Here is a 12,603-nt window from a genome sequence, read left to right as displayed (position 1 = left end):
TACTTTAATTGTTTGACCACCTGGACTCGTTTGTCGTTTATTAGGATTCTGAACCTTCTTGCTAGGAAGCCGCCCTTTTTGGAGATTAGCAGGACTTTGGATTTTTGTTCTGCTATTTGGAGTTGGAGAGAAGTACAGAGTGTGTAGAATTGCTCTCAGACCTCATTGGAGCGCTCTTGTAATTTATTTCGTGTTCTCTCTTATACCATTAAAGCATCATCATCCGCATATGCATAGATTTGCGTGTGCTCTGGTCAGGGTGCGGTGAGCACCCTATTGAACTTAAGGTTCCACAGATGGGGCCCCGCACAAGGACCCTGTGAGCAACCCCGTCTCTGTGGCTTTTGTATGGTTCCGATGTTGTGGATTGCCAGCAGCCATCTGTCATCCAAATAATGGCAAAGAGTCCTGTAGATATTTTTCGGGCATGTGGCATCTGTCAAGGCGTTCTTGATGGCTGGCCACAATAGAGTATCGAAAGCGCTCTTGTAATCGATGCTGATAATGGCCGTATGATGTCAGCTACTTCTGTTGGCCATTATTGCTTCCTGTATGTCGTGAAGTGCGTGCAGGATGGAGGTACCTGGTCGTAAATCATACTGTCTTGGGCTAAGGTAATTGATTTGATGGATGTAGTGTCTTAGACGGCTCACGAGGAGCTTGTAATCGTCCCTATAATCGTCCCTATGCTGAGAGCAGGTAAATCGTGCCTATGCTGAGAGCAGGCAAATCGGGTGATACGAGCCCGGGTCTGTAGGTTCTCTGTGTTTCTTGAGAAACAGGACGACTTGGCCGTTTTAAACGCTATATGGAAGATATGTGTTGCCAGGAGCTTGTTGAAGTAAATTGCACCTCACAAGAGGACGAGACTTGTTTTAATTTAGTGAGAATTGAAGTTCCAATTTTATCACCAACGTTACACCAGTTTGACAAATGTTGGATGGCACTACGACTATCAGTCATAATCCAGATAGCTTTAGGGTCTAAAAATGACATTATATAGCTCAGTCCCTCATCGATAGCAACGAGTTCACTTTTAAAAACTGAGCTAAAGTCAGGAATTCTTTTCTTTACTTTCACAATTCCATTGGGATATCTGATAAGTACTCCACTGCCGTATGATGTATAGGTACATGTATAAGTGGGAATCCTCATTTTTGCTACCATCAGTATACATAAGGGCCATAAGGATGGGGCCAACGGCCCCAATTAGGCTTTGGGACCGCTGGTCCCGTCCTCTCCAGACACAAACACGGTGGTCATCTGTTTCAAGAAAGAAGCGGGATTCATCGCTGTACACTATACGATGCCAGTCTGATGGCAGCCATAATGATCGGCTGCGACACCACTCCAGACGACTCCGCCGAAGTTGTGGGGTCATACCAAGGCAAATTTCTTAAAAGCCTTCTGTGAGCGTAACCCCGCCTCAGACAAGCACCGTGAGATGATAGATGGTACCACGGGAGGTACAGACGTGGCTGTAGTGCATTGAATCTTCGACAATGATACCGTTGGGGCGGCTAGGGTCTGGCGAACAATCATCCCACCTTTCCTCGTATTTGTGCTCCTTGGATTCCAGAGCCTTCAATTCGTCGGCAGTTTCCTTGTAGCAACCATTGCTGCCAACATCTTTGCACAGCAGTGGCTGTACGCTGCAGGTGGCGGCCTATTGCTCGGTATGACCACCCAGCTTCACGCAACCCTACAATGCGACCACGTTCGAAGTCGTTTAGTTGCCTGTAAGATTTTCGATATCGTCGTAGTGGCATCTTTAGTTGCTTCTTTACGGAATTAAGTGGCAGCAACCAAAAAAGATAAATTTTCCACCTCTGTTACTTGTTTTATGCTTTGCGAATTACGCACTAGAAAGGCGCGTTATGATCGCAATTCTTGTTCATTTGCCTTGAAACTTCGATAATTTGCATGTTCGATGAAGAACGTTTTGCATACCAAATTTCGTCACGAACGCAAAAGTCCTTCTTGGTGCCTCGTTTTTCTTTGCAAAAGAGTGCACTAACAGCAATTTCTTTCATATTTTCATATCACAATCGCCCCAGAATAAAACGGATTAATATCCATAGACGTTTGCCACTCCTCTTTTAATTAACCCGATGAAAAAGCAAAGAGCAAAATTTCAATTCATGGAATACCTACACTTGTCTCACATTAACAAAACAATCTTCGTAATTTTAAGATGGCACAAAAGCAAATGTAATATGCTGCATATTTTTGAGATATTTTGCTTTGTTATTAAAAAAAATCACCTGCTTGGAAATTTTTTTAACTACAACTATGTTTTTGAAAATATAAATTACCGTATGTTACTTAACAGTTTTGTTTTCATGAAAAATGGCGTTTTTAAAGAAACAATGTACGGAATACTATGTTTGTGCTCTTTCCGAAGAAAATTATTCGAACCTAGTTATTAAAAAATCTGATGTGTACACCACATGACTTCCTTGTACGAAATATTAAATTATACGCATTTTTTCTTGCTTTTCAGTTAAACTTATTGGATTGAATTAAAGCTACTTCGTTGATAGCGCATAAACCACAATAGAATAAACGCACTCTTTAAAATTCACTATATTTGTTTACCATAGCGACACTCTGGCGCTAGGCTCACTTAACAGCATTACATTTCATTCATATTATAACTCAGAATGCACAAAATCTATATCATTTGAAGAATTATCTAATCGTTGCCACATGTTCTATTCAAATACTACAGTAAATCTAGAACGATGTATAAAAGAAATTAAGCAAACAAAACAAAAAAGAAACAGTTTTTCACAGACTATTCAGTATTTGTCATTCAATTAATTCAGTTCTCACTTCACGACAAGGTAAAAATACATAAAACTCAAAATAGCTATATTAAAAATTACGAAGTAAATCTTAAACACTTATTTCCTCTAAAAAATTCCAGAAAGGATTAAGCATGATTTAATTCGCAATAATAAATGAAGGTGTTATCTCTGTTATAGCGAAGCTTAGTCTCTCTAGATTTTCAACAAATCTACTGTTCTGCTGTTTAAAATGTAAACAAACATGTCCTCCATGTTACTTAAATATTAGGCTTAATTCCACAAATATTGCTTTCAGATTTCCTAAAGCATAAAAACCTAATTCGGAAGATAAGAACAACATAATTCAATCATTTTTAAAGCAACAAATGCACAATTTACAAACATATAAGAGTAAAGAAACTGAGATCACTGAGCCGCGTAACAGAGTGGATATATATATAAATATATTTATATATGTTTGGTGCGGCCGATTGCAACCAAAATACGAGGTGTACATCTACATGTTATAGCAGTCCTATATACAAAATTTCAACGTTATTAGGCTACTGGTTTTTGAGTTATGCGAGATACATACGTACGTACAGACACTACGAAGAATTCTCTTCAGAATTCATTTCAAAGCAGTTTTATAATTTTTTTGGAGGAAAGAGTCTTTTATTCTGTCCTTACGTACAAATGTCACGCAAAAAACTTCGTTAAATTGCATTCGATAGCGGTCAAAATGGATATTTTCGTTGAAATATGCTGCCTGAAACTTTTCGCGATGACAATACTTCCTTTTTACTTCGTACAAGGAAGTAAAAACGTTGTGAAAGCTACTTTTTTTTCGAAATCTAAAGATACTATGCGTAATATTGTCAAAAAGAAAGTAACAATACACCACACTTTGGCTTCAGATAGAAACATTGTTCTAAATACGTGTATCCAAGGGGGGGAAGGAACGTTTCAAATGTAGCAGTGGTAAGATATTTAATGTGAAAGAAAATTCGCCAAATCAAAGGACAGTTGCAAAACCATGTAGAATCCTTAGGATTTTTTTGGAAGCTGGTGACGGGAAAAATTAGCAATGCCTACGCCGGGAATGGAACCTGGACCTCTACCAGGAAGCTGGACCTACACCACGAAGGCATGCAGAAAGGAAGGAGAAAATATTTTATATACTGCCTTCCCTTTTAAAAGGCGACTGGGGATTAGAGGACCCAATCGCCAAATCCTGGTGGTAAAGAACCATCATCCACCACTTTTTAGTTCGGCCGCCACCGTAGAGCCATGTCATTTTTTCGAAGATGGAGAGGTGAAAAATCTGCAGTACCCTCTCCGGGACTCGCCCCCTGGACCTCTCGAATACGCGTCGAGTATGCTTCCTATTACAGCACAGAGGCATACGGAAAGGAGGGAGAAAATACCTTATACGTATTAAAATACTTTTGCAACTATAAAAAAAGTCAACTATAAACAATATGGCTGGTCTTAATTTGAATTTTAAAAAGGCGAAGAAACATAATGAGCATTGTCTTTCTCCACGACCTATCTGAAGAATTCTTTATTTAAAATATTTATACGGGCAAAAATGGAAAAATTTTATCACAATAGATGAATGTTGGGTGTATTTAAATGACTGCAATAAAAGCGATCCATTTATTATCAAACGGGAGAAAAAAAATTTAAAACACGGTTCAAAGAATCTAAAGAAAGTTTTTAAAACTCCTCCATTCCAATTTATTGCCTTTTAAACTGCTGTCATTAAAATATGGAAAGTAACAAAATTTTACACTTTAGCATTAGTTGGAATTAATGTTAATAGTGAAATATGTCAGCTAGAACAAATGTTTTCACAATACAGTGGTATTTTTCATTAGCATTTAAAGATAATAAATATATAACAGTTTTGATTAGAATCCCGCTGTCTTTTATTTTCTTTAAAGACCGTTCCAAAGAAGCTGGCTAAATTGCCCTGGCTAAATTGCCTGAGCTGAATTTTCAAGAAATTATGTAAATAGACCCATTTCTAAAATTCTTGTTATGCATACTCCATATTTTCTTTTAACATTATGTTTTTATGTTCCGGTTAAGATTACTATGCCTTTAGTTAATATGTATGCAATAATTGTAGAATCATCAACAACTTAAAAGTGCCGTTAAGCTTAATGAGGCCTTCATTTGTTTACATTTGGAACTTAGTAGAATAGTAGTGATTTAAGTAAGTCGGTGCATTACCTTCGGTGTCTTTTTGTGCCAGTGGAACAAAAATTAACTTTCACTTTTGTACACGGGAATTTTGCCTTCCTGCCCATCGGTCGAATTTCTTGTTTTGGTGTAAAAGCTGTAATTTTAATTGTAAAAATTGTTTTTTAGCTGTTTTTAACTATATCCGGAGTTTGGTTTTTCGGTATTTTACAATTTTTCATGAAGATGTTTTGAGGTTTACGTATTTTATCTTGCTGTGAAGTGAGTACTGAATTGATTCAATGAGAAATGTAGCTATAATGAAATTCGGGGAAATAAGTTCAAATCAAGTGCAGCAAAAATGTGCATAATTTAATAGGCCGGACAAGGAAGTCACGTGGCATTCCATATAATTATTTAACAAATGCATACTAGTCTTAATTACAAATCCAGGTATTTTCTGTAGAGTACATGGTCATTCCAAGAACAGGAAAATTTATTTTCTTGAATTCTTCGTTTAAATTTTGATGAAGTTGTACCAACAGTCACATTTTTTTAAATTCTTTTTATTTATTAGAATTATAAATACGTTATTGAGATATGATTATCTTTGGACGTATCTAATCCAATTTTTGCTCAAAGAAAAAAAAAAGAAATTTCCGTTGCAGAATTTTTTCGGAACAGAAGATCATTTCAGTTAAGGCTGATAATACTGCTTCGAGATTCTAACACTAAATGTAACGAATTTGAAGAACATATTCAATCATTTCAATCTCAAATATTTCTTATTACCACCTTCGTAACGAATAGCGACTTTTTATTTTTCAGTTTCCCCAAACAATATTTCCCCAAACTACAGTCTGTTATTACACTGTAGGGATTTATATTTACTTTAACTAATAATTTAAATTTTTGTTCAGACTTTCCTATAAGCCTTCATTTCCCTAATTGTCAGTGCCAGAATAGTTAAATTTGGTAGTGCGCGTGGAAGAATGCAAATTCTACCTTGAGGAGGAAAAGATTAAATACCGAATTTTTAGAAGGGAAGTTAGAGAGTTGGGCTCTAGCTGCCGTGTCAGCCGTAGGTACGTTTGCTGATTGCTGGTTCAAGTGGCTCAATTGCATTGCCATATTGCCACTAGCTTAGAAGGGGGTTGAAGTTCGGGATCTCGCTGAGCCCCGCAGGTTAGCACTTGTTAAACATTTAAACTTTTAATTTTCAATTATCTGCTTTTGCTTTCTAAAATAAATGCCGGGGAGTGAGGACGACACGAGTTACGATAGCCAATGGTTGGCAAGCGCCTTGAAGTGCCTCTTTTAAAATAACAGTTGAGTGATAGCTTTATTCCAAATAATCCTTAAACCATTTTCGTAGAAATACAGTAATACATGTACTCCAGACACCAGAAGAATTCCAGACATTAGACTGCAGACTTCGAGAATTATTAATACTTTGTAAGGGATTTAAGTTTTACAAACGGTTATTTCATTTTAAAACTTTACTATCCTCCTTTATTTTCTATTTCCGGCCAGAATAAACGCCAACAGATTTAGTTATGCAAATTGAGCTTGAAAACTGTTACGTACCATTTAAGTTGTGACTTTTAGCCAAGAGAGAGAGAAACTTCTCGCTACCTTACCTCGCGCGTGCTTTTCAGTCAGTTCTTGAGGCCAGAACTTAGTTCTTTTTGATACTTGAAGGCATATTGTAGTTCCCGCATTCTGCTCACTACATACGTAAAGCTTAAAAGGCCAATCTTCACGTTACTACTCTCTGTAAAATATATGAATTTAGTTCTTACTTAATTTAGTTAATTTGTAGTTCTTATTTTTGCGTTTCAGACCGTAAGTACTGGTCTTTGTATCCCGAAGTGCGGGAACCGCTGTAAACTGTGAAGAGGAAAGGGTAATTAAACCCTTCTCACACTTGCACGAACATAGTCAACTTTCTGTTCTTACTCAGAACTCCAGTATGTTTGCAAAAGTAATTAGAAAAAATAATAGTCCGGATAACTTGACGATAAAAGAGCGATCCATTCTCAAAACACAAATTGAAATTCATCCAGTACAGAGGCTATTCGCACAATTTTTTAGATTTTATTTCGCTAAACTAAATTGTCTGCTTGAAATCGATATCTAAAGCCACGATAGGTAATACTGTCAACAAGAAAGGAAAAAACGTCAAAATCTGGCTTTAGGTGGAAAAACATTTCCAAATACATATCCAAGAAAAAAATCTGATGTGTGCACCACATGACTTCCTTGTACGGAATATTAAATTATACCCATTTTCCATTATACCATACCAAAATACGAGGTGCACATCTACATGTTATAGCAATCCTATATACAAAATTTCGACGTTCTGAGGCTACTCGTTTTTGGGTTATGCGAGATACATATGTACGTACGTACGTACGCGCGGTGAAAAAGGATATTTGCTTTGAAATATGATTCCTGAAACTTTTCGCGATTAAAATACTTCCTTTTTACTTCGTACAAGCAAGTAAAAAGGAAGGTTTCGAGTGTGTCAAACGTAAGATCTTTAACGTTAAAAGGAAATCCGTCAAGTCAAACGACAGTCGCAAAATCATTGAAAGGCACAGTGTCAACTCTCAACAAAGTAGTTCATGCTGATTTGAATCTTAGGCTAAAAAATCTGATGTATACACCAAATGACTTCCTTGTACGGAATATTAAATTATACGCATTTTTTCTTGCATTTTGTTTAAACTTATTGGATTTAATTATATCTACTTCGCCAACAGCGCATAAACCACAATAGAATAAGTGCATTCTTTAAAATTCACTCTATTTGTTTACCATAGCGACACTCTGGCGCTAGGTTCACTTAACAGTATTATATTTCGTTCATATTATAATTCAGAATGCACAAAATTTGTATCATTTAAAGAATCACTTAATCGTTGACACATGTTCTATTCAAGTACTATAATAAAGCTAGAACGATGTGTAAAAGAAATTAAGCAAACAAAACAAAAAAGAAACAGTTTTTCACAGACGATTGAGTATTTCTCATTCAATTAATTCAGTTCTCACTTCGCGACAAGGCAAAAATACATAAAAACTCAAAATATCTCTACTAAAAATTACTAAATATTAAAAATTAAATTACTAATTATTAAAAATTAAGTAAATCTTAAACACTTATTTCCTCGAAAAAATTCCAGAAAGGATTAAGCATGATTTAAATCGCAATAATAAATGAAGGCGTTTATCTTTGTTGTTGCGAAGCTACGTTTCTCTAGATTGGCAACAAATCCGCTATCCTGCTGTTTCAAATGTAAACAAGCAATGGCCGCCATCAAAATAGGCTTAGCGGCACTTAAACAACTTTTAAATTGTTGATAATTCTAAAAATATTGCACACAGATTTACTAAAGGCATAAAACCCTTAACCGGAAGATAAAAACAACATAATTCAATCATTTTTAAAGAAAAAAATGTACAATTTGCTAACATATAAGAGTAAAAAAACTGAGATCACTGAGCCGGGTAACAGAGTGGATTATATATATAAATGTATTTATATACGTTTGGTGCGGCCGAGTGCAACCAAAATACGAGGTGCACATCTACATGTTATAGTAGTCCTATATACAAAATTTCAACGTTCTGAGGCTACTCGTTTTTGAGTTATGCGAGATACATACGTACGTACAGACACTACGAAAAATTCTCTTCAGAATTCATTTCAAAGCAGTTTTATAATTTTTTTGGAGGAAAGAGTCTTTTATTCTGTCCTTACGTACAGATATCACGCAAAAACATCGTTAAATTGCATTCGAAAGTGGTCAAAGTGGATATTTTCGTTGAAATATGCTGCCTGAAGCTTTTACAATACTTCCTTTTTACTTCGTACAAAAAAGTAAAAAACATATTGTTCATCGTCTTTCTCCACGACACATCGCCGAACGCAGAACGTGCTGCAGAATTCTTCCTGTGAAGCATTTATCGGGACTAAAATGGAAAACTTTTTTCACAATAGAGGAATCTTGGGTGTATATAAATGACTGCAATAAAAAGAAATCCATTTTATTGTCATCAAAAGGAGAGAAAAAGCTTAAAACGTGGTTCAAAGAATCTAAAGAAAGTTTTCCAAAAAACATCTATGCTTGTTGTTGATTTTTAATGTAACGGAAAATTTAAAATAAAGAGAGCGGAGAAAAATGTTAAGACCAACTCCATTTATATTATATCACCCAGTTTCAAATATGAAATTCTTTTCACCCACAGTTCCATCAATCAATTGAATTGCATCGAGACAAAGCAAGCAGCCACACGTCAAAATCCACTGTTAATTTCCTGGGGAAAAAATGGAATAAGTACTTCTTCCGATACTATAAAAGTTCTTAAATATACTTAACAACTATTTTCAAATCATTTCAGTCCCTCGCATCCATACTGCAATTCCGTAGTCGCATAAAATGCCATCATCTTCCGAGCAGTTAGCATCTTTTTAAGTTAAAATGGTTACCAATAAAATGGCAGTTCAGACAAAATCGACAATTAAAATAAATATTCTTATAATCAGCAATTAAAAATTCATTTCATTCATTCATGAATCTTAAATGGGAAATGTAACATAAACCGAATACCTTTCACTTTGGATCAAACGAATCTTTTCGTATCTTCAATTTCACTTCCGAGTATTAAGTCGGCGGGGAAAAAACGGGGAGGGAACCAATGATAATGCTAGATTCCCGGATGGCGCTGAGCGTTTTAAGCCTTATTTTCATAATGACAGAATAAACAGTCACAGTTACGCGAGAGTCTGCAATACAGAAGGAACGTTCATGGCTATCGCAGAAGTGAAGGACATGGCGGCGGAGGGTGAGAATTATTCCTTTCATTTTATTTGTTCTTTAAAGATGAATTTTCGTTGGAGTCATCTTTATTTATAACATTGACTGATACAGATAGGGATCTCTAACTCTTTCTTGACTGAATTGGATGATATTTAAATTTCGCTATATATATATATAATATATATTATTTTTAATATAATAGAAAGAAACTTAATTTAATAACTAAGTAAAAACTAATTTATTCGTCTCAAAATTATATAACGAGCATTAATTAATTAAAGGGTAGCAATTTCTACAAAAATACTTTTACTTTTACAATAGGGCTCAATATTTGAGTACATAAGAACGCAGAGGCCTTTTTAAGTATACTGTTTATTATGCAGTAAACAAATTAAAATATCGGGTTTTAACGAAAGTTTCCCGCCACCACAAATATCGTCTACGCAAACAGTTCACGTTTTCGTGTTTAATAAAATTTTATGGAGCGATTTTTGGCATTTGAAAGAAAGAGACTTGGTTTGGAACACTGTATTATGAAATTTGTAAAATAAATGTCGTTATCATTCAATACAAGGTATCTAAAATGGAATTATCACGCTACCAGATTACAACCACCATTTAGTTCCAGTTCTGCTGCAAACAGTCAGCTACAGAATGTCACTTAATCATGTGTCTAGCTTTAGGTACTAATGTTGTATCATATGACACTGTGAAGGTTTGCTACCGAAAGTTCGAAAACAAGAACTATGACATTCCAGAAGCAGAGAGCTCTCGCCGGCCTACTGATGTTGATGAGGCCCCTCCTGCGAGAACTTGCGGAAGAAGATCAGTATGCAACTACTCGAAAGCTTGCTAAGGAGTTAGACCATGGGTGTCTAAACTATGACCGTTTGAGGATAGCACTGCAAAGAAAAAAAAATTTGCGGGGCCACACATACAATATTTTTTAACAAATTGAAAAAAAAAATTAGTTCTATGCTATTTTATTAAAATTAATTAAGTTCTTTTTATTAATATTTTTTTAATTTGAATTAGATATGTATAGTACATATTTATTATTAATTTGTAAAAGTTTCGTTTCATTTAGTTTGGATTTCATAAAGATGAAAAAAAATTTCAAATTGAGATGGATGAATTTGCTTTTGTTGAACAAGCAAATCGGTATCGGGTTCAATAGACGAGGTTCCAATTCTTGATGCATTTTCAAGATTTTTGTCAGTGATCTTTGTCCTGTTCTTATTTTTTGTACGCTTCATTCTTGAGATTAATTGTTCACAAATATAGGTACTGCCAAGAGCTGAAGACATTAATAAAGCATGATTGTGAAAATTAGGATATTTATCGCGGGGTAGGTAATCTTTATAAAACTCCAGTAAAGAAACATTTTCAATTTTTTTTTTTTCAGTTGAATGTCACTTTGCAGTTAATACATCATGACATACAAGATATTTTTATTTAAATTTTTATTTTAAAATAAATTGTCAACGAATCGATTATATATGAATCAAATTCAAACACTTATTTTTTAAATCAAAATGTGGAAATTTAAATACTTTTATAATCTGCATTTGAGCCGCATTTTAAAGACTTTTGGGCCACACTTTAGACACTAATGAGTTAGATTTTAGTGCCATGTCTGTTAGTCACTCCACGCATAGCATAAACTTGACGCGCAAGATCAATCGCTGAGTGCCGCATGAGTTGACTCGAGCAGATATGGACAGACGTGTTCGGGCCCGAAATAATGTGCTCGAATATGAGCGCAAGGACAAAATTATGGACCGGATCTTCACGTGTGATGAAAAGTGGATTTACATGAAAAACACTGAACGAAAAGGGGGTTGATTTGCGACCGTTGGGACCAGCGGCGGTTACAGCCGAAAACATCGCGGCAAAAACATCGCAGACGAAAACGTCGCGGAGAAAACAACACAAGGCGAAAACGTCGTGCTACAAAACATCGTGGGAGAAAGCATCGCAAAGAGAAAACATCGCAGTTCTAAAACATCGTGGTACAAAACATCGTCGTCGAAAATAAAGTGGTTCAAAAACTTCGCAGTTTAAAAACATCGTCGTCGAAAATATCGTTGTAAGAAATAAAGTATCTAGAAATCATCGCATGACGATAACATCGTAGACATGCTTTTTTCAGGCTTTGATAAATGTAAATAGATATTCCCGTAATGATTTGTGTGGGCAAGATGGAAAGAAGGATAATTTTTACTTTCATATTTTTTATTAATCAATACATTTTTGCTGAGAAAATTAAAAGGGAACTTAAGCATAGAAAATTAATGCAACTAATAGCACTTAATAGAATTTTAAACCGACATAGTTAACTAACAAAGGCCATTAATAAATTATTTTTTATAAAGTTCTTACTGGTAATTTTCATGAAAAGTATAATCTATAAGATGCATTTAATTTTCTATGCTTAAGTTTCCTTCTTACTTTTTCAGAAAAAATTTTGTTAGTTAATAAAAAAAAATGTGAAAGTAAAAATTATCCTTCTTTACATCTTGCGCTCACAAATCATTATCGGAATATCCATTTACAATTATTAAAACCTGAAAAAAGTATGCCTGCGATGTTATCGTCATGCGATGATTTCTAGATACTTTATTTTTTACAACGATATTTTCGACGACGATGTTTTTAAACTGCGAAGTTTTTGAACCGCTTTATTTTCGACGACGATGTTTTGTACCGCGATGTTTTAGAACTGCGATGTTTTCTTTTTGCGATGTTTTCTCCCACGATGTTTTGTAGCACGACGTTTTTGCCTTGCGTTGTTTTCT

General features: G+C 35.2%; 1 protein-coding gene across 4 annotated transcripts in view; it reads left to right on the top strand.

Annotated features, from left to right (window-relative positions):
• LOC118202133 (dynamin-1-like) overlaps positions 1-12,603 on the top strand; it is a 204,191-nt gene that overhangs the window by 132,915 nt on the left and 58,673 nt on the right. Inside the window, exon 1 of one of the 4 annotated variants that reach the window (XM_085821524.1) lies at positions 9,674-9,830. The exons of 2 other annotated variants lie outside the window; for them this stretch is intronic. In XM_085821524.1, coding sequence (XP_085677650.1) covers positions 9,794-9,830 — 37 coding nt within the window. In that variant the 5' untranslated portion in view covers positions 9,674-9,793. Of the gene's footprint in view, positions 1-9,673; positions 9,831-12,603 lie in introns of those variants that run through there. One more of the 4 variants, XM_035356112.2, reaches the window with a different exon arrangement.

The sequence above is a fragment of the Stegodyphus dumicola genome, chromosome 8 (assembly GCF_044657685.1).
Source record: "Stegodyphus dumicola isolate Sdum_Otavi_A_Nest chromosome 8, ASM4465768v1".
Classification (NCBI taxonomy): domain Eukaryota; kingdom Metazoa; phylum Arthropoda; class Arachnida; order Araneae; family Eresidae; genus Stegodyphus; species Stegodyphus dumicola.
The sequence above is the reverse complement of the archived record's forward strand: the minus strand, read 5'-3'. Positions and strand labels throughout refer to the sequence as shown.